At 53.4% G+C, this 20,880-nt stretch overlaps 1 protein-coding gene across 4 annotated transcripts in view; it reads right to left on the bottom strand.

Annotated features, from left to right (window-relative positions):
• The window catches only part of SDK1 (sidekick cell adhesion molecule 1), an 826,998-nt gene that overhangs the window by 116,673 nt on the left and 689,445 nt on the right, over positions 1 to 20,880 (bottom strand). For all 4 annotated transcript variants that reach the window (XM_067705385.1, XM_067705387.1, XM_067705386.1 and 1 more), the window contains exons 20-22: positions 20,467 to 20,565; positions 14,309 to 14,500; positions 11,376 to 11,497 (exon numbers count right to left, since the gene is read on the bottom strand). In XM_067705385.1, the coding sequence (XP_067561486.1) occupies positions 11,376 to 11,497; positions 14,309 to 14,500; positions 20,467 to 20,565 (413 nt within the window). The remainder of the gene's footprint in view (positions 1 to 11,375; positions 11,498 to 14,308; positions 14,501 to 20,466; positions 20,566 to 20,880) is intronic.

Here is a 20,880-nt window from a genome sequence, read left to right as displayed (position 1 = left end):
ACTGCAGCACAGAGCGCCTGCCTGGGTGTGGCCTGCATCCATTTGAAGGGAATTGGGTGTGGAATATTCCAGAAGACATCACCTGTGCCAGTCACGGTCTCTAGGGTCCCATCGTGTTGATTCTAGGAAAGTTGGAGCCTGCCTGGACCAGCAATGTGCCAAGACACCCTCAGAGAAGTAGCGGTGATGCACTGAGGCTTCCTGGGGGACAACATGACATGGACATGGCCTCCCACTGCCCTGAGGGGCTGACGGGCTTCTCAGAGGAGATTTTCCTTGTAAAGTACCTCGTGCCTATAGAACGCAGAGCCACGCACATCTTAGACACATAGACATAAACAAATGTTCTAGTCCTCCAGCAGCCTGCACGACAGGTGCCGTCATTCCTGTTCTACAGCTGAAGGACCCGAATGGGAGGGGCAGAGCTGGGGTTCAAGGCCCGGGCTCTCTGGCCCCAAAGCCTGCACTGTCTGTGTCACTGACAGTGTCGCTCTTCGTGCCACATGTCCTCAGGGACCCTGTCTGTGGCCCCTCCTGGGGGTGAGTCAGAGGACGATGCATGGAATGTGATGAGGCCAGGAGGGTGGCACAAGGAAAGATCTCTCAGAGGCTGCAGGTCTGTTCTCTACCTGGACGGGGCCATGTGTGTTTTAGGAGATGATGGGGGCGGGTCGAAGTATGCTCTGCCTTGAGTCTGCAGATGACCGAACACTGGCCTAGCAATGAAGTGGCTTTCAAGGCCTTTAAAGAGACGCCCATTCATTGATTTGTTTTTTTTTTTTTTTTTTTTTTGCGGTACGCGGGCCTCTCACTATTGTGGCCTCTCCCGTTGCGGAGCACAGGCTCCAGATGTGCAGGCTCAGCGGCCATGGCTCACGGGCCTTAGCCGCTCCACGGCATGTGGGATCCCCCCGGACCGGGGCACGAACCCGTGTCCCCTGCATCGGCGGGCGGACTCTCAACCACTGCGTCCCCAGGGAAGCCCCCCATTCATTGATATTTGAATGGACACCCTGCTGTAATTTGCCTTCGAGGTTAGTAGGAACCGTTCACAGATAAAAGCAGGATTCGTTTGCCCCAGGATGGATGTTCACGCTAACCTTTGCCACATCACTGTGATGTTTTCTTGGGATAACTTAGTATATGATTGAAAACCAGTTCCAACGAACTTGCCCGAGCGAATGGATTAGTGCAACGTAAACCAGGTAGCAGCCTGCTGGTGGAGTCAGGGCAGAGGGTGGAGGAAAGGGGCACCTCGTCCGCGTGGCAGGAGGAGTCGTTACAGGGGCCGCGAGCGAGTCAGCTCTGGGGTGGGGCCGGCTTGGGCCCCTACCCACCGAGTGACAAAATGCTCGACACACCCTCTAGCCTCCTCTTGGCCAGGAGACGCCTGTAGCCCTCACGCCTGGGGTTTGGCGCTGAGCTGCTTTTTATAGATGAACACTTGCTCTCCAGGAACACTGAAACACAAATGGTTCAAATAACGCGTTTCAGGAGAAAAAATGACCTTTTCGGTTTTGAAGTTCCAACTGTCTGCACCACTACCAGAATTTTTAGACGTGCTGAGCTAACGTTAAACTATTTTAGAAAGACTATTTCAAAGGGACTTCCAGTTCTGGAGATATGGCAGACTAGCTAACCCGAAAAGCCTCCGGCCCCAAAGCCAGAGCAGAGCCGGACAGAGTGTAACAGACGCATAACAGATGCATGGCTGGGCGCAAGGGGAAGCGAGGTCCGTGCCCGGAGGCCAACAGGGTGGGAAGTGAAGCTGCAGCTAAACTCGCCGTGAAAGCTAAGCAAGCACTGACTGTAAGAAAAGATGGTAATTGTCATCGGAGCCTTCGCGGACGTAGGAAACAAGGAAGACGTGAACACTGGACACAGCCACAAGTATGACTTGGAATGAAGGAATTTTAGAATCCTGTACCACTGGGAGGAAGACAGAGATAATGGTTAACTTTAGATTTTGATAACTTAAGTTTGCAAGTTAAAAGTCTTAGGGCAGCCTTCATCCTTCCTTCCAGAAGGCCAAGGCAAAGGAGCTTATCCGGACCTGTGCAGAGAAGGTGTCCACCCGGCTCAAAGGACTGGCCGCATATGGGGGGCTCAGCAAGTAAGTAAACAGAAGGAGGATACTGGGAGCAAAGCAGGGCTAGTATAAATGTGGAAAGGGGGGCAGCCTGAGTAAATGGATGCTACTGAATTGTATTTGGAGGTGCTGCTGTCAACTACTGCTTCTCAGTGTGTGCAGACAGATATAGAGACAGACCTGGAGGTAGACCTGCATGCACGTGGGCACGTGTGTCTCCTAGCTCTGTGCGCTGAGAGGGCCTGGGAGCTACGACACCCCAGGAGCAAGGAGCACATCTAGTGCCCAGATCTTGCTTTCACTCTCCACTGAAAGGATCCAAGTTTCCTTGGAGAATGGCTGGGAAGGAAGGTAAAAGAATAAGATAATCCAGGAACATCTTGTGCCAGAAAGTAAGGAGGTACTCCCAGTAACTGGAACACGTGAAAAGAACACAGATGCTGGCTGGAGGGCCCCCCACGGGTCAAATGTAGGAAAGTTTGAGCATCACCATAAACAATGACAGCAACGGATTACAACCTGTTACATAAAATAGGAATCCGTGAGTCCACACTGATATAAACAAATAAATGAATGAATAAGTGAGAAGAGAAAGCTCTTTTGTTTTTTAACGATAAAAGTCCAATCAATAAATGTAGAAGAAATGATCGAATTAGAAAGGTCACAAGTGCGTGCCGCATTATACTAACTAATTCTGGCAAAACATAATCGGTGAATGACAAACTAGGGATGTGAGTGGAAAGGAGAATGAGATTTTCACATAATCTTGAAGTATCTCCCCACAAAATACTTATTCACCGTGAAAGGGAGAAAAGTAACTTTACAGTGGACAAAACCCGGTGGACTCCATTTCAATCGAGTGAGCAAAATTAGCTCCACCAAAGATGGGGCATTTTGATATCATGTTAAACCCCACAAGACACAGTGTGAAGAACTCAGCATCGCTTCTGTGACATTCTGACCAAAAATGCATAATCTGGGTCTAATCGTGAAGAAATAGACACATCCACATTGAGGGATATCCTAGGAAATGAACGGCCTGTGATCTCTGAACCTGTCGAGGTCATGAAATGACAGGCATGGCCGAGGAACTAATCCAGGTGAGGGGGATGGAGAGACAGGTGGTTTTCTGTGGTTTTGAAATACTTTCAAGGTGAAAGGTAAAAATGAACTTCAGGGCAGTCTCAAACTTTTAAGGAACGGCTACAGGCTGGCGGTGAGCTAGCTGTGAGCACGGCAGCCCAGGAGCTGCACAGACGGGGGGTCTGTGTCATCACCCACGGGCCCCGTGCCATGGACCTGCACTGCCCTGGCCACTCTGAGACACCAGGTGCAGGCCTGGAGGGGCACGGCCACCTCTGGGGAAAGGCACGGAGCCTGCCCAGATCATCCCCCCTGGGGAACGGAGCCTCGGAACCTCTGGAAAGAGACGTGGGCAGAGGCCGGATCGCTGACACGTCCTACTCCAGGCCCCATGCACGGGGCCCCCGAGGCAGGACCAGAGCAGCAAACGTGGTACCTTTTCAACCCCCCGTGTCACCTGGGAAGTTCCATACAAACAGGATGGACCCCACGGCCGGAAATGCTGACGAATTGATCTGAGGTGGGGTCTGAGCGCTGGTGTGTCCTGGAATCTGCGCTGACCCGCGGCTGGGATGAAGAACGCCGGCTACCTTAGGAAGATGGTCACGAGGCTCCTGTCTGTACCAGCAAGGCCAGGGCGTCAGCACCCTCCCTCTCAGCTCCCCTCAGAGCAATCCCAACCGAATTTATGAAAACTGGTGAGAAAGCGAACTCTTGGTCTTGAAAGCCAAACCAACAACCAGAAAAGCCAAGTTCACCTACGAACATGAATACAAAAATCTTAAACCCAAACTAAAGCAAACCAAATGAACATCGCGTTGTGTTTATCTCAGGAACACTGGGACGGGCGAACATTAGAATATCAACATAAATCATCTCAGCAACAGATGAAAGAAGAAAAAACATGAACAACTCAGTAGATGCAGAAAACAGTTTGACAAAATTAAACTTCTTCATGATTCTTTTAATCCTAAAAAAACACACAAAAAAACACCCCTCCTAGCAAACCAGGATTAGAAAAGCATCGTCTGAACCCAATACAAACTACCTGCAAAAACAAAGCCTCAAGAATCCCACACAAAACCTCCCGTAAGTCTTGTAAATGTCACACTTGATAATAAAATCTTAAAAGAATTTCTTTAAAGTTAGTAATAAAACAAAGGTTGTCCTAACGCTGCTCCAGTTCACTATGATCCCGGACGATCTAGCCCTCCCATTAAGAACAATAAATAACAAGAAACAGAAAAGAGAAAGAAAGGTTTCAAAGGAAGAAGTAAAACTAGCAGCAGGTGACGTGACTTCTTTACAGAAAACTACAGAAGAATTAACAGACTAACAAGACATTCTCCACTTCTGGCCCTGAGGCCCTCACACCAGGCCGGGTGGTGGTACAGCTGCAGCCTCAGGTGTGGGCCAGGGGCCAGGCCGCTCAAGCCGGATCCCCTCCCAGGCTGAGCCGTGTGGTCCGGGGACGTAACTGAGTCCCTCGGGTCTTGTCTGCAGGAGTGGGTCACAGCAGCCTCCTCTCGGTCAGTATGAGGTTTAAATGAGTTAATGTTTGTAAAAGCACTTAGAACACAGGAGAGGTCATTAAATTAAAAAAAAAAAATCAAAAATCAACTGTGATCTTATATGCCAGCAACAGAGTCAGAAAATGTACCAAAATGTACATACATTGATTAACCCTCCTGACCATCTCGCAACAGCACTACTGACCCTGTTTTACAGACGAGGACGCCGGGGCTTGCGCAGAAGTTAAGTTACGTCCAGGACCACAGAGCTAGGAAAGGAGGGCAAGAAAAAGGGGGGCCGGGGCCGCTGGTGCACAGTCCATACTTTTCCGATCACAGTTTTTGAGGCACGCTGATGGCCCCTCAGTTTGCCTGCCTTTTTGGGAGCAGGGTGAAGGTGGGAATAGACAGCCCAGTGCTTTTGCCAGGAAGAAAAGAGCTGACAGAAGTAGGTTTAAACAAATGGAAAGATGTATCATGTTCCTGGATAGAAAGACGATATCATAAGACAACAGCAAGGAGAGTAAAGCAGTGTGCACGCATGCGTGTGTGTGTGCGCACGCGTGCGTGTGTGCGTGTGCGCATGCGTGCATGTGCGTGCGCATGCGTGTGTGCGTGAGTGTGCGTGTGCATGCATGTATGTTGGTGGGGATTGGGAAGACCTTACCAGACATTAAAACAAATTTTAAAGCCTCTCTAATTAAACAGTGTAGAGTTAGAGCACGAACAGCCTGACTAATAGAACAGAATAAACAGTTCAGAAACAGACCCAAGTGCATATGGGAATTTAATACTACAAATCAGGAGGAAAAAACGGACTTTTTAATAGATGTTCTGGGGACAATTGCACAGCTATTTGCAAAGTGATAAAAGATGGACTCATACCTCACTCCATACAAAAGAACAAATTCCAAATGGATGGAGACCTAAATGCAAACATGAAACCACAGAACTGGTAGTAAAAAAATTGGGTGAATTCCTTTTTAACCTGAGAAGGAGGAAAATCTTTCTATCTAAGACTTGAAGTGCAAAACCTTGCAAGAAAAGATTGATAAATTAGACTTCAATTTTTTCTGGCATGGCAACAAATTATATATATTGCTGATGGAAATGCAAAATATACAACCTATAGCAGAGGGATTTGGTAATGTCTAGGAAATTTACATATACATTCATTGCTTGATCTTGAAATCCCGTTCCTAGGAACCTATCCCAAAGATTCAGTGGCAAAAGCACAAACTGCGCATGCAAAAGGCTGAAAGCACCTTTAGGTAGAATAATGCCCCCTGAGGCATCCTCCCAACCACCCCCCAGGTGTCCACACCTTAATCCCTGGGACCTGTGGGTAGTTACTCCACACAGAAGGGATTCTGCAGACGTGATTAAGGTCAAGAGCCTTGAAATAGGGAGATCATCCTGGATTACAGGGGTGGGTCCTGGAAAGTGCGAGAGTGGGGCAGCAGAGTGGGTCAGAGGGATGAGACAGAAGGAGACAGTTGAAACCTGGGAAGGACCTACCCGCCATGCCTGGCTCTGAAGGTGGAGGGAGGGACGTGGTGGTCGTAGAAGCTGGGGATGGTGACAGCCAGCTCGGTCCTAGGACCACTGGCAACAGCCTGAATGAGCAGGAGATGGTGGCCTTCCAGAGCCTCCGGACAGGAACGCAGCCTGCCCACACCTGGACTTCAGCCCACGGAGCCCAAAGCTGTGAGATAACACACTTGTGTTGTTCCAGCCACTGGGCTTTGGCTGTTCGTTGTGGCAGCAGCAGGAGAGGAACGCACACCCCAGGTGTCCAGAGGACCAGCTGAACACACAGACTTGCACGTCCACACAAGGGAAGACCACACGCCAGGCACGTGATGTTCACGTGTCTTCAACTGAAGAAAGCAAAGCACCTTCTGCATACGGAAGGGGGACACGGGTACGTGTATTGCTAACGCTGCAAAAGACAAAAGAGGACCAGCCAGAAACCTACTGTGGGGCTTCTGGGGAGAGAGGCAACAGCGTGAAGGGAGAATGACGAACACAAACTTCCCTGAACACAACTAGTAGTTCTGACTTTGAGATCATGCAAATGAGTTACGTGCTCAAAAGTAAATTAAATTTTAAGGGCTTCCCTGGTGGCGCAGTGGTTGAGAGTCCGCCTGCCGATGCAGGGGACGCGGGTTCGTGCCCCGGTCTGGGAAGATCCCACATGCCGCGGAGCGGCTGGGCCCGTGAGCCGTGGCCACTGAGCCTGCGCGTCCGGAGCCTGTGCTCCGCAACGGGAGAGGCCACAACAGTGAGAGGCCCGCGTACCGCAAAAAAAAAAAAAAAAAAAAAAAGTACAAATGATATTTAAAGAAAGCAATCTCTAAAAATTGAAGCAAAAGAACAAAACAAAGACACTGAAATGAATGAAGCTAATCTGTATTAGGCTGGTGACAGAAACACACAGAGAAGAATTCAGACTCAGTATTTTGACTGTACGTTCACAGTGTAATACGGTCTAAGGACAAATAAGTGGCATTCAGCAGGCTCCTTGGCAATATCATGGACGTGGCAATTTTGAAACTCTTTATAGAATAACAGGATAAAGAAAATAAGTAATTTTGTTAATATTTCTAGAAAGCACACTTTTAGTATAAAAGTTACTGAAAACGTAAATTCAAAGTGAAGTAATCTTAAATTTGAATTGGAAATATCAGTACGAACTCACGATGTTTCCAAACACATGGGTTTCCTCTCTCTATCCGCTGGAAAATTCTAGAAGCAATGACCAGTCAGCAGCAATGAGCACCCTCCCCTCCCCTTAGTGCCCAGGTTACGGCCTTTAAATACGATTTGACGCTGAACGAAACCAGGCAGCGGCGGCTCAGTTTGAGCTTCAGCTCGGCGCTCGAGGGCGCAAGATGCTCCCGGGAAATCCCCCTGCATCAGGAAACAAGGAAATCGTCCAAGATCAGTCATCGTGAGGTCAGAACACCTAGAACATGAAGGGCTGCCCACGGGCCAAGATGGGTCAGCGTTAGGTTCAAAAAGAATGACGACTGTAGGTGACTGAAACAGACTGAATACACAAGAAAACCCGTCCTGTCCTACTGACACTCAGGAAAAGAGAGAGCAGGGCAGAAAAGGAAGAAAGAAAAACCTGTTCACGTTGGGAGTGACTGGGAGCCGGTTCCTCACTGCAACGCCCTGCCTTCCTGTGTTCAGGGTAACAAGCTGACCTGAGGGAGGAGGGTAGCGCTGCTTCTCAGAGCTCCAGCTACTAAATGCGGAAAGACGGATAGCAAGTTGCCCTTTTGAGTATCTGTAGATAACACTGAATTCAGGCAAGGGTCACCGATGGGTGAGACCACTGGATACGAAGCTGACGAGAGGACAAGGCAGGGACCAGGCTGCCGATCGTGTGGTGTCCCTACGTTCCCTAGAGGGGGGTCCCGAGACCCCATGTGTCCTGATGTGCCGCCGTATGAAGCCCCCAGCCCCGCCCCGGAATCACTCTCCACCACAGTGACCACGACAACGTGGGAACGATCCAATGGAGGTTTTAGAATGAACTTCCTGTTTACAGGAAACACGGGGGCAGGGGGACACGTGAAGTGACACTACAAGGATGCAGATGGGAGATGCTTCTCCGATGGAGGGCGTTCCACGGGACAGGGGACTGGGGTTTGTAACAAGGCAGTGGCAGGGGAACAGAAGGGGCTCTGGGTGAAAAGGGCAACATCTCTAGTGGCAGAAGGCAGCTGAGTGGTGGGCGGGGACAGGGTGGGCTTGAGGGGGTGCTAGGGAGGATTGCAAAGGGCGCAAGGGAGCTAGCTTGTGGGGCCGATGGGCTTGCTCACTATCTAGACTGTGGCGAGGGCCTTACAGGTATACAGACATGCACGCCTGTGTCGAAACTTAACAGACTGTATACTCGAGAAATGTCAAGTTTATGATACGCCAACTACACCTTGAAAAAGCTGTTAAAATTTTTTAAAAAATGATTTAAGAGACACGACAACCAAATGCATAATGTGAACTCTGTGTGGACCCTGTTCTCATCAAAGCCACAGTAAAGAGACGCTTTCGGAAAATCTGGGGAAATGTGAATGGTCCTGATTATTTATTAGATGATGTGAAGGAATGTTTATGAATTTTGTCAGGTGTGATAATGGCATTCTCGTTATGAGAAAATACATCCGTAGTTTAACGTAAAGGTATCGAAGGAAGACAAGTGCACAGGATGAGAACAGGTGTGCAGCCCAGATCCAGACCGAGAGACAACATTCCTAACATTCCAGAGCCTTCCCGTACAAGACCCCAGAGGGGACCAGCCCTCTAACGCCCAAGATTATGTTTTCTTCTCTGGGACTTTGTACCTGTGGACTCACATCACGAGTGTGGCTTCTCTCGCTCAACACTGTGCTTGTGAAATTTGTGCCCATTCAGTGCTGAATACGTGGGAATAAAATGACGTGTGGTCTGAGATACGCAGCGGTCACCAGTGGAGAGAGGGAAGGGGGGGCATGTGGGGCAGGGGAGTACGAGGCACAAACTAAGCTACAGGATGTGTTGCACCACACGGGGAATAGAGCCACTATTTTATAATAACTGTAAATGGAGGACAACCTTTAAAGATTGTGAATAACTATACTGTACACCTGTAACTCATATAATATTGTACAGCAGCTATACTTCAATTTAAAAAGAAAAGGTGCAAACTAATAGGCATGAAATAAATAAGATATAAGGATTTAATGCATAGCACAGTGAATATAACCAATATTTTGTAATAACTTTAAATGGAGTATAATCTATAAAAACATTGAATCGCTATGTTGTACAATTGAAAATAATGTAATAGTATGAATAGACGATACATCAGTAAAATTTCTTTTAATTGAAAACAAAACCCCCAAACACTCCAGCCACAATAAAAAGTAGGACTAGATGGATCTAGATAAGAGAAGAGACGAGCCTGGGTGATGGGTGTGTGTGGGAGCTCATTAGATCATGCTGCTTCCTTTTGGGTATGTTTAAAATGTTTTAGATTAAAAATATAAATAGGTCAGTTGTGGGACAGAAGCACGAAGCAAACGTAGTGTGCAGAGAAGTGCTATGTGTTCCCCCATCGCTTCCTCTCCTCGGACAGACAGAAGGAAGGACCCTTCCCAGACCCCCTGCGGCTGCCTGGAGCCCGCGACTGTCCTGGCGAACAGAACCCAGGGCAGAAGGAGTGTGGACGCTCCCAGGTCCGGCTCTGGAAGCACAAGACGCAGATCTTGAGTCGAGCCACGGAGGGGTGGGCATCTCCACTCCTGTGGCCCCGCCTGGCCTGACTCCCACTCGGAAGCCCTCGGAGTTTGTGTCCTTGGCGTTCACCGTGCCCAGCTGTACTGCTGTCCAGTGACGCCAAGGACAGACTCTCGGCTTCTGTGTCCCTCCGAGCACTCGCCCGGCTCCATCTGGCCGACTCTGAGACGCCAGGACTGGTTTCCAGGAGATCCCACAATTTTTCTCCTTGATTTTCTTCGATGCGTTTTAAAGTTCGCTTTTATTCTTTTGGTTTTCATTTCCAGGGGATTTATTTCTTCAGTTTGATGGGAGGTAGGGGCATACGGTGATTTTTTTCTACGTAAATAATTGTTGCAGCCCCATTGATTGATCAGTTCCAAATAGCTGGTTCCCATTGTCAGAATCCTGCAGAGGTTTCTGGAAACAGTTGCTTAATGAAAGTTTTGAAGATGTAGATGGAATCCGTGCCCTGATTTATGGCCAGTTTCCAAGCGAATTGTCTTGCAGTAGAGCACAAGCACAGTCACGAAAATCGCTAGGGTTTTCCTACGGACAATAACTGTTTGGAAACTTTACCACCCCCACCGTGCGGGTCTTTGTCTGTTTTCTCAGCTCTTAGAACAAGGCGCTTCTGGGTGGGTGGGCTTCACCGAGGCCCCTGTGACCCTCCCTCTGACGCGCGAGCCCTGTGGGGCTTGCTATCTTGCTATCGTGCTTTGAGTCAGAGGCAAAGTTCTCCCTAAGGTCGACCCTCAGGCTCCCCGTGACCTGCCCCCGGCTCTTCCCTACACGCCCTCACTCCAGCCATCCGGCACCCCTGCCGTCCTCACAGGTAAAGCGCATGTTCCTCTCCCAGCAACCTGAGGGTCCTTCTCCTGAGAGAGGACCTTCCTCCTTTACGGCACAGACTTTGTCTGTTTTTGTTTACCACTGTGCCCCTCGTGCCTAGCATAGTGCCTGGAAATAAACACGCTCTACAAACATTGCTGAGCAAATGCATATTCATTCATTCATTCATCCGAGAGAAAAGTTGTACCAAACGATCCTCTTAGTCTGTTCGGTAGCGAATTGTGATACAGAATTAAAAGAAGAATCTCAACCAACAATGCCATCAAATTGGGGGAACTTACCATATACTGAACCACAACTTGAATGCTCACCCCATGATCACTTCTCCCACCCTCCAGTAAGAGCCCAGCCTAACATCCCGCTTTCCCCCATCTTCCCACACCCTAACCCCGGCATCCCAGCCGCCTCCAGTCTCTGGTTCTCCTCCTCCAAACATCACCACCTCCCAAACTACCCAGAGGCAGCTCCAGCTACGGACTCATCACTCTGCAAAGGCATCAGTCAACCGTCTCTCAACTTTAGGCCCCAGTGTTACTCTGTGGAAACTGCAACTCTCGGCTTCAAGGAGACCATACCTGTCCCTCCACGATCCACCTGGAGATGGACGTCTTCCCGTCGTAGCCGGGTCGGAACTGCAGGGTGGCTGAGCGAGGGCTGATGTTGGAAATGACCAGATTGGATGGGGCACCAGGGAGCTCTGGAGATAAACGAGAGGGGAAAGGTGGAGGTTTAAATTCCGTCACAGCGTAGGAAGGGTATCAACATATCAGCAAGTAAACAGCTCCAAAACGCCTTTATATCAGAACAGGGCTTGTTTTCACAACCACGAAGGTGAGAAGCACAGCTCTCCAGGAATGTGCTCACAGCATGACTGCCACTCCAACGGGGTGGCCCGTCAGGCCCCAGGCCACGTGCCGTGTCACTGGAGACCTGTGAATGTGGCTCCCAGATGACAAACCATGAAGGTCGGGTCACGTCTCACTCATCATCTCCCTGAACAGCAGGGGACTGTTCAACAGCAGACACTTGTTGAGTGAAGAGCGGATGGACGAAGGTGGTTCTTCCAGGATCCTCAAAGAACCCAAAGGACCGACCGTCCCTCCTCCCTCTGACAATGACCTTGACGCCTTCGAAAGAGGCGGGGGGAGCGTGCACCCCGTGCGTCTCCAGGCAGCTTGACGTGGGGAGGTGTGCAGGTCCTGAGCCGTAGGCTTCCTGGCTCTGGTTTCCAAGACAACTGGATTCAGGTGAGAGCGCAGAACTCTTCCCGCTCTGCGGGTGCTCGGTTGCTCTGGCAGCTAAACGAGGGGCGGGTGGGCTCTGCACGAGGCTCCCCCGTCTCAGGCTGCCTGCGGCTAAGCCTCCTTGCTGAACACAGGCGGGTTGCCCACTCCCCACAAGGAGCCCGTCCCACTCAGAAGTGAGATACTGTGAGTTCAATATGAGAGCTCTTACGTTATTGGGCGATGCAAAAACTCTAGCGAAAGACAGCAGGATGAAATGAAAGCGAAAAAGATGCAGTGCGAGCAGGAGAAAGGCTCTCAGGCCGCGCCGTATCTGAGGAACAGCTTCTGAACTCGCCCGTGTTTGGGGTATTTAAGACCAGGTCTCACACAGGGACAATAAGACCTCTTTGGTGATCAGTTCAGTATTTGCACAGGCAGCATCGCTAGGCTCTCGAGGGTCCTTTCCACATCACGTCTAATGAATTTGAAGAGGAAAATATTTAAATCGAAGGACAAGTGACTCTTTTTTGCAAATTTCTCCGCTCTCTGCATTCTTTAGCTGGTTCTTCAGTCGTTGATGGATGTAAACTTTAAGCACGGCAAACGGAACACAGCCCCCAAAGGGATCGTCATCACGTGATTTTGCTCGGCCTGCCCCAGGGTGGACCCCCGGCTACAGGTGACCCGAACCGTCAGGGAAGCAACAGCAGCCCCGCGGCCTCCCCCGAGCCTGGGTATCAGGTTCACTCGGCACAGCCGGGCCCGTGTCCCCTCCAGCGCTTCGCTGCGTCCAGGACAGAGCTGGTCACGGTCACGCTGGGGGCGGAGGTGAAGTCAGCTCGCCCACTTCCCAGCCCCGGTTGGACGGTGTCCAAGCCGTCCAGGGAACAACCTGGTCACGCACAGGGACGTGCCCCCGGCGTTACCGCGGCCGCTGTACGTCAGCCGTGTCTAACAGATGAAATCACGTGCCGTCGTCATCTCCTCGTCACTGGTTATTAAGCACTAACAACATTTTAAATGTGTGCTTGGCAGCTGGCTGTTTACGCAGAATAACTGCATCTCTCTGGAAGCCAAGGACTTCTTTCTTAAGAAAGGATACGTGTATTTTGAAAATATCTTTAAAAGAACATCGGATCGCCTCAGGTGTGGCCCCCGACCAGCAGTGTGGGTGCCACCTGGGGCTTGTTCCACTGCAAGCTCTGCAGCCTCACCCCAGACCCAGGAGTCGGCCATGCGGGAGTGGAGCCAGCACTGATCGGGGGAGGCCCTCATCTGCTGCTCTGCACAGCGCTAGAAGCATCACTGCCTGCGAGGGAGGGCAGTGGTGACTGCTTGTCAGTAGACAGGAAGCCTTGCTTCGGGACGCTGCGGGCTCCAGGCTCCCCTGACGGCCAGGAAGGCAGAAAGGGCCCCGTGGGGTCACAGCGCTCAGAGGACAGGATACACTCCCTCCTTCTCTACCACCCCACGGCTTCTCCTGAAACACAGCCCCTGTGCGGAGAGGCGGTTATTCCTCTGGGGAGTTTTAAAAACTGTATACAGTTTATTTGTTTTGTATTCTCTTCGGGTCCCGCGTGGTGTGCCACGCTTCCAAGAAAATAATTAGGTTACAAAACCCTAACTGGGCGCGGAGGGGTGCGATGGGGGTAAATACCAGCTTCAGCCTTTCCGGGCCTGAGGAGCAAAGCCGTTGTGCTTTTTTCTCAAAGACCAAAACGAGGCCAACTGACCTTTTCAAAGAGCAAGAGCCCTCTGGCTTTAATTACAGGACTGAACGGATGGCCCCATGACATCCTCTCACACCCACACGTATTTTGTAAATTCCTTGGAAAAACACTTTCATTTTAAACATAAACTGTGGAGAGAAAAAGTTGAGTGCAATTTCCAAAGCTGGATGAGGGTGAACGTTTAGGAGGAGACTCTGACTTCCAGAAAGCCCCGCGAGCAGGGTCCCCTCGGCCCTGCTGTGTGTGGACAGACTCTTCACCCTTCACGCCCCTTCCTCGCTCCCCTCCCCCCTGTGCCTTTCCCCGCCACCTACCTTCTCTTCACTCCTTCCCTCAAACCCACATTTTCACTCTTTTGTTGCGTGAATGCAGTTTTGTGCTTCCTGGTCTTAAGTGTAACGTTCACTGACCCCCGGCCATCCGAGCCAGGAGCTGACACCCCTCTTAAAGGCCCCCAGGGACTTCTGCACAAAAGATGCCCATCAACTCCGAGCGTGAGAAACGGCCCAGGGAAACGCGGCAGCAGGGACGCCAGGGCCCGAGCGCACTGACCTGGGGGCACCCCGGAAGAGATAGTGGACGAGGTGGCCAGGCCAGCGCCCACGGCGGTGAGGGCCGCCACGTCGATGGTGTAGGTGGTGAGAGAGGACAGCCCTTGGATCTTATACTCGTGCGTCGAGCTGTTGAGAGTGCGCTCCATCCGCGAGTCGCTCTTCCCGTATACCTCCCAGGAGATCTGGTAGCCTGGAAAACAAGCGAGGGCACAGGGTGAGTCCCGGGGTCCCGGGGACAGAGGCTGGGCCACCCGTTTGTCTCGGAGAATCTGAGCAAGAGCCCGGAGCTCAGCCGGGCCCACTGAAGTCCACTGCGAGTCCACAGCCCCCGGAAACGAGACCCCGGGCCGGGCCCCTCCATCCAGCCGCTGGATCCACAGGGGCGGCAGGAGGACGCGGCTGGGATCTCGGCGAGCTCGGTCCCCGGCGCGTGGACGGAGGGGGCTGAGGGCTGGCTGGCAGCCTGCGGTGCTCGGTGCAAGCTTCTCTTGTCAAATGATAGACGAGCTTCATCTGCATTTCCATCTTTAGAAGCTGATATTTTCACTACACGGTCCCTAAATCAGCAGCTTGCTCCTGGCTTGCAACTAACTTGTGGAAACACTGCCACTTTTCCCTTTACAAAATGATTGAGAAAACACTTTTTGCTTTAAAGTTTCTCTCCCCCAGGGCACGAGTGTCGCTTCCAGCTCTGCCTTCCCCTTCGAGCCTGTTTTCCGAGCGACATCTGGTCTCCTCTGCACTCGGATCGTCCCGTGGGGCCTCATGATCACAATTGATTCAGCCATTGCAGTTTGGGGCTCAGAGAAAAAAGACCCCGCCAGCCCCTGGGTCAGCCCCCTTAGAGGGGGCTTCTGTGATTAGAGAACATTTAAGAGTGTCTCCTGAAGAGGGAGGTGGAGATGGAGGGCGCTCCCGGGGCCAAAGGCAGAGCGCTGAAAACGCCTGTTCTTCCGTCTTCCCGGCCGATAAACTGGGGAGACAGAGACACTGGGAGGCGTCTTCTTGTTCCTCTCTCTCTGATGAAAGCAATAAACAGAGTGAGAAACTCTCACTCGCAGGTAAACAAGAATTTAGAGGAGAGCATCCCGGGACCTCAGTGTTTTGAAAACAATAAAATTTTAATGTCAGAAGCCGCTGCCCGTCTGCTGCCCCACAGCCTGGCGACCTCTGTGTGCTGGGGGGCTCCTGTGCTAGGGTGGGGCGGACGGGGCACCCGGCAGTGGAGGAAGCAGGGGGCCCTGCCACACGTCGGAAGGCCCTAGCTGCGCTCCTGGCCCGTGGGGACCACTAGGCCCGCGGCTCCAGCGGCCTCTCAGGGGGCCAACCACTCACCATCTCCCGACTCCGGACCTTAGAAACTCCCTCCTCCCGGGGACCATCCTGACCTCTGGCTTCCCGCATTCTCAGTGGGCCGGCACGAACACCACGGTGCCCTAAAATCAACCCGTTCTGTCTTTTTGGCCAGTTCAGATTTTTGGAACTGATTGTGCAATTAAAAAAAGAGAAACCTTCAGGGCAGTGAGGATTAATAACTTCAAATCCACAGAGTGTTTATGATGTTCCTGTGATGCTCTGAGCACTTCACCTGCATTAATTCGCTCAACCTCGTGCCAGAGCCCTGAGGCTGGACCATCACGACCCCTACCTTACAAAGGAGCAAGCCTGTGCCACCAGAGGTTCCTGGACTGGCTGGAAGCGGCCCAGGCTCTTCACCCTCCACGGAGCCTCCTTCCACACGACCTGCCCTCCGAAGTCCTGACGTGCAAACCTGGAAACCAGTCCCGGCCTTGGTGGGTTAGCCTGATAAATCTCTACATGGAGTGACGACACTCGGGGTCTTCCCTGAACGCACAGGAGGAGAAGGCTGTCGTTATGTTGTCATACACGCTTGCCGTTATGTATGTTGTTAATGTCACAACCTTGTCTGTCGGACAATTTTATTTGTTTAAAAGCTGTTCTTCATCAAAATTTCCTAAAATATAGCCTTTTGTTCTGCACGGCAACCTGGAGCCCAAGCACAGCAATTACAACACCTTAGCAGAAGAGAACTACTAGGATCTCCTGGCATCAAAACTGACACTCCAGTGTGCTGCCGTCATGGCTACAAACACCACCAAACGGACGACTGAAGACGCCCGTGTGCTCAGGAAAGGGTGTGACAAACACAGCACAGAGAGGGAGCTGGCCTGGAGGCCGCGCACAGAGGGACCACGTGGGCGTGTGGTGGGCAAGGCCCCGAGCGGGCCGTCCTGGCCGTGAGTGTCCCTCTGGCTCCGGTGCAGGAACGGGGGGCCCCCAGCCAGGGGCCGGGCCTCCAGCTGGCGCCCTACCTGCTCCAAACAGCTGCCCAACTGAGACTAGCGACCGGAGGAGCTTCAGAACTAATTCTGCGTGGATCCGGCGTGAACTCTCTGCGAGAGGGCAGTGCATCCAACCCCAGGCTGTCTGCCTGCATCCCGGCCCTCACAGACCAGAGCTCACGCAGGGAGACAGGAGGACGCTGGAATTTACAGGGAGCGCTCGTGGGCAATTCGCGCGCGAGCCCGGCGGCCCTGCCGCTCGTCTCTCCTTCCGGCAGCACAGGGGAGCTCCTGGCACCCAGTTTCCTGAGGGCCGTCTGCACACAGAGCGGCCCGCACGCGGGACCGACGTCATGCTGCCGGCAGCTGCTCTAACAGCCTCGGGCGCAGAGGGACGGTCGCTGGTCTCCTGCAGACGTTTCCTGAAAGGGGCTTTTGGAGGCCAGGTCTGCCCACAAACACGGTTTTTCTTTTGCTATACTTGGTAAAATTCTCTCCCTCCAGCCTGGAAAAGGCCTCTGGGGTGCTGCCGGCGTGCCCCACGGGAAACCCAGTCAACCTGGGGAGCGCCGCCCTGCGTGTCCGGGCAGAGCGTCCAGGGCAGGGAGAGCCCCACGGAGGGCAGGGGTCCCTGGCAGGTGACCACCGCCGGGCTCCCCCCTCTGGGGAGGCCCTCTTCCCCCGCAGCCCATCGTACAGGGTGGGCGGGAAAGGCGACGGCACAGGCCAGACGTGGTGGGACAACGCAGCCCCGAGACAGGAGAGCAGAGCGTCTGCCTGCAGCTCCGGCCCAGACCCTCAGCGCCGCCACTGCGTACTCGCTCCCGGCCCAGGGGCAGCGCGACCCAGCTCCGAACAGCCGGCGCTGCGAAGGCCGAGTTCCACAATAAACATATAGCTGCTGCCTGTATTATTTGTTTAATAAAACACGAAATTGGGTTCGTTAAGCTCTATTAGCTGGTGTGACGGGTGACCACCCATCGGGAGTTCTGGTGCCCGCCGCTCAGCCTGGGGAGGTCGGCTCCCCTCGGGTGATGACGCCCGGCGGGCTCCTTCAAGACTGGAAACTGGAGGGGAGACCTCGGTGCTCCCCAAGGGCAGGGTGGGGCTGAGGGTGTGTCTGTAAGGGGGCGAGGCCTGCCTGCCGCCCGGGGAGTGCGTCCACCGAGGGGTCCTGGCCAGATTTCTGAAACGCAGCACACTTAGGTGAACCCTGAAGCCTGAGCTGACGGAGGTGAACGGTCTGCCTCTCCCCACCTCAGCCCCCTCTGAAATCAGCAGTAGGTACGGCTCTAATTCACTCTAATTCAGCCACAGATGGTCCCCGAGGGGCCTGAGCTCGAAGGCCTTCTTCTTCCAGGTGGTAGGGCCTCCTGCTAAGCATTTGCTTCTGGGTTTGCCTTCCCTCTCACTAGTCTGTTTTTCCTCCCTTTGTGTACCTTAAAGTGACATCCTGCTGTCTGCAACCTCCCTCCTCCGCCCCGGCACCCGCCTGGTTTAATTCCTTCCGCTCCTGGCCACAGGAGGGCTTCTTCATTACGTACTCAGCACCGCAGTCCTCTACTACGGAGACCTCAGAACGTGCAACAGAGTGGGGTTTTGAGGTCCAGTTTCAATAGTGACTTTTCCCCATTCCTGGACTTAACATTATTTAAAGTGGGTATTTCAAAACATCAGCTTCTTGAGGGCAGAACTAGATTCGTAAATTTACTTCATTTAACAGTGAGGGTCCGAGGCGGCGTCAGTTCTCAGGTACCATCTGGACCCGAGGACTCCACCCTGTGAGGGGGTCTGGTCGAGTCCAGGTGAGTAGAGGGCACCCAGCAGGTAAGAGTGGGCGGGGCTGACGCCGGGAGGTTTCCTGAGTAACGGGAGAGAAAGGGGGAGTTTCGTGCAGGAACACGGTCCCCCGGGCACTGCAGGGAGAGTGGTGCTGCCCCCCGCCCGTGTCTGGGGGCCCCCGCAGCCCTCCAGCTCGAGCGAGCCACAATTCAGGATCAGAGCGCGCCGCACTCCTCTGGATGCACCCTGTGTTTGCAAAGCTGAGTTTTTGGTGGTTGCTGTGATAAGGACACAGGAACAATGTGAAAACCGACGTGGAACAGGAACTTCGGCAGGCAGGTCCACTCTGATTCCAAGCTGGAGAAGCTGGGCAGGACCTGGGGGCGCACACGTCCCATCAGGAACTAACTGGTTATTTGAGAAGGAAATGCAAATATTCTTTCCTTTCAATTAATGTGTCTTCTCTTTTCAAACGGCTATTAAGGAGCTAGGATAGAAATACTTACTAAGTTGTGTGCACCTGACCACCTGGCAAGCAGAACTGCTGGGTGTTTCTCTGGCCTGCGGCGTGGCCAGGGACCCAGCGAGTCACCGAGAGCAAGGACCCGAGACAGGGACGCTCTGGGCTGGGGTGAGCAGCGTGGGTCGAACCCGCGTCCAGGGGTTGATGACGTGGAGGAGAGGACGCGGCATCCCTGTCCTGGCTCGGCCACCTGCTGGCCGCGTGACCCTGGGACATTATCGCTCAAGGTCTCAGACGGGGTTAGGAGACGCGCCTTGCCGGGTCATTCAGAAAGTAAACAAGAGCTGGAACGCTAAGGGGGCCTGCACGCGGGAGGCGCCCACAGGTGGTGCTGCCACCCAGGACACAGGGCGGGAGGAAGGGGACCCTGGCCCTGTGGCCAGGCCGGGGACAGCCGATCGCCCCTGGTCCACACGGCTCATTCCCAGACAGTTTTCTTGACCACACAGCCGGCGTGAGCACGCTTCCTGGGCCACGGGGCTCACGAGGGACCCCAGGGGCATTGGTGGTCGGCTGGACCACCTGGCCAGTCGCTGAGGGGCGGGCACAGCTCCGGCTCCCGAGGGGTCACCAGCGGACGGACGTGAAGTCCCCAGGAAGGGCTGCCAGAGCGGTGGGGCCTGCGCTGTGAGAACGCTTCGTGGCTGGCGGGACGTTTCAAGTGCTGTCTACTGAATGGAAAGGGCCGCCCGGGGCAGATCACGCCAGGCAGCCCCCGGGGGTCGCCCGCAGCCCCGTGAGGGTGTTTCGATGCCCGTGCGTGGGCGGGGGGAAGGGGCGTGCGAGGGGAGCCCTGACCTGCTGGAACACGGTCCTCCCCAGCCTCCCCCGAGGCCGAAGCCCATGCGGATTTTATCAAGTCTGCGATTCTTTTCCCCAAACTAGGATTTAAATTCAGCTTTAACCTGAGAGGTTTCTCAGAAACCTCTTCTACAACATAAAATCATTAAAAGCCCTACAAGGTGAGCTGTTCCCCAGAGACCCCGCCGCAGGAGAGGAGAGGCGGCCGGTGCCCAGCCCCGCGCCCCTGGGTCCCCGGGCGCTGCTCACCCTGAGGTCCCCCGAGGGTCCCGAGGGGGCTGGCGGCCTGGCACTGGCACCGGGGGCGTGGCCTGGCCACTCGCAGGCCGGGGCGCCCAGGGCACAGCTGCCTAGGAAAGGTCACCCCACCCGCCTGGCCTCAGCCTCCTCAGCTGTAAACAGTCGTAATCTCAGCAGTCACCTCACCGAGTTGCCGTGAGAACTAAGGGAGAGAAAGGCCCACGAGAGGACGCACCAGAAACACGGATTCCTGCCGACCGGAGGCGCTAGAGGCTTGTTCAGATAAGGCGCGGAGGCCAATCTCCAAACTCTGAGGCTGCAGCCCAGGCGGGAAAGGGCACCGCCTGGGGGATGGCGAGCGAGCCCTCTGCCCTCCGCCCTGCGGCTAGTCACCCTGCAGGGGCCGCAGGCACCCGTGCGCTGCCAGCCGCGCTGCTTGGGGCTGGGTCCATCGCTCCGTGTTGGGGCAAACGTGTTCCTCCTCTACCTGAAGACTGAGACCCTTACCTGTAATGATGCCATTTTTCTCCAGGGGCTCCTGCCAGCTGACCTTCAGAGACGTGTCCAGGATCTCCGTGAAACTCAGGTGTCCCACAGCTCCGGGTTCTAGCAATTAAACACAAAGACGTCTGTTAGCAAGACAGCCCAATACTCTCTGGTCAGATTTGTGTGGAACGTTCTCACTGTGGAAGGGGGCAGGGAGCTGGGCCAGAGCCCGCAGGAAATGTCAGAGAAAACCCAGAAGGGACAGGGAGTCCGAGGTGTTGGAGGTGACCCGGCTATGGTCACATAAATTATTTCACTCGGCCTCATCCCGGCCTCACCAAGAACTGCAGAGACCAGCAGCAGGAGAGGCAGACACAATCCCTTCTCTGTCTTTCTCCTGATCTGATCTAATTGGAACAACCAGGTGGCTGGATC

The sequence above is a fragment of the Pseudorca crassidens genome, chromosome 15, assembly GCF_039906515.1.
Source record: "Pseudorca crassidens isolate mPseCra1 chromosome 15, mPseCra1.hap1, whole genome shotgun sequence".
NCBI classification, from domain to species: Eukaryota; Metazoa; Chordata; class Mammalia; order Artiodactyla; family Delphinidae; genus Pseudorca; species Pseudorca crassidens.
Note: the sequence above shows the minus strand (reverse complement) of the source record. Positions and strands in the feature narration are given on the sequence as shown.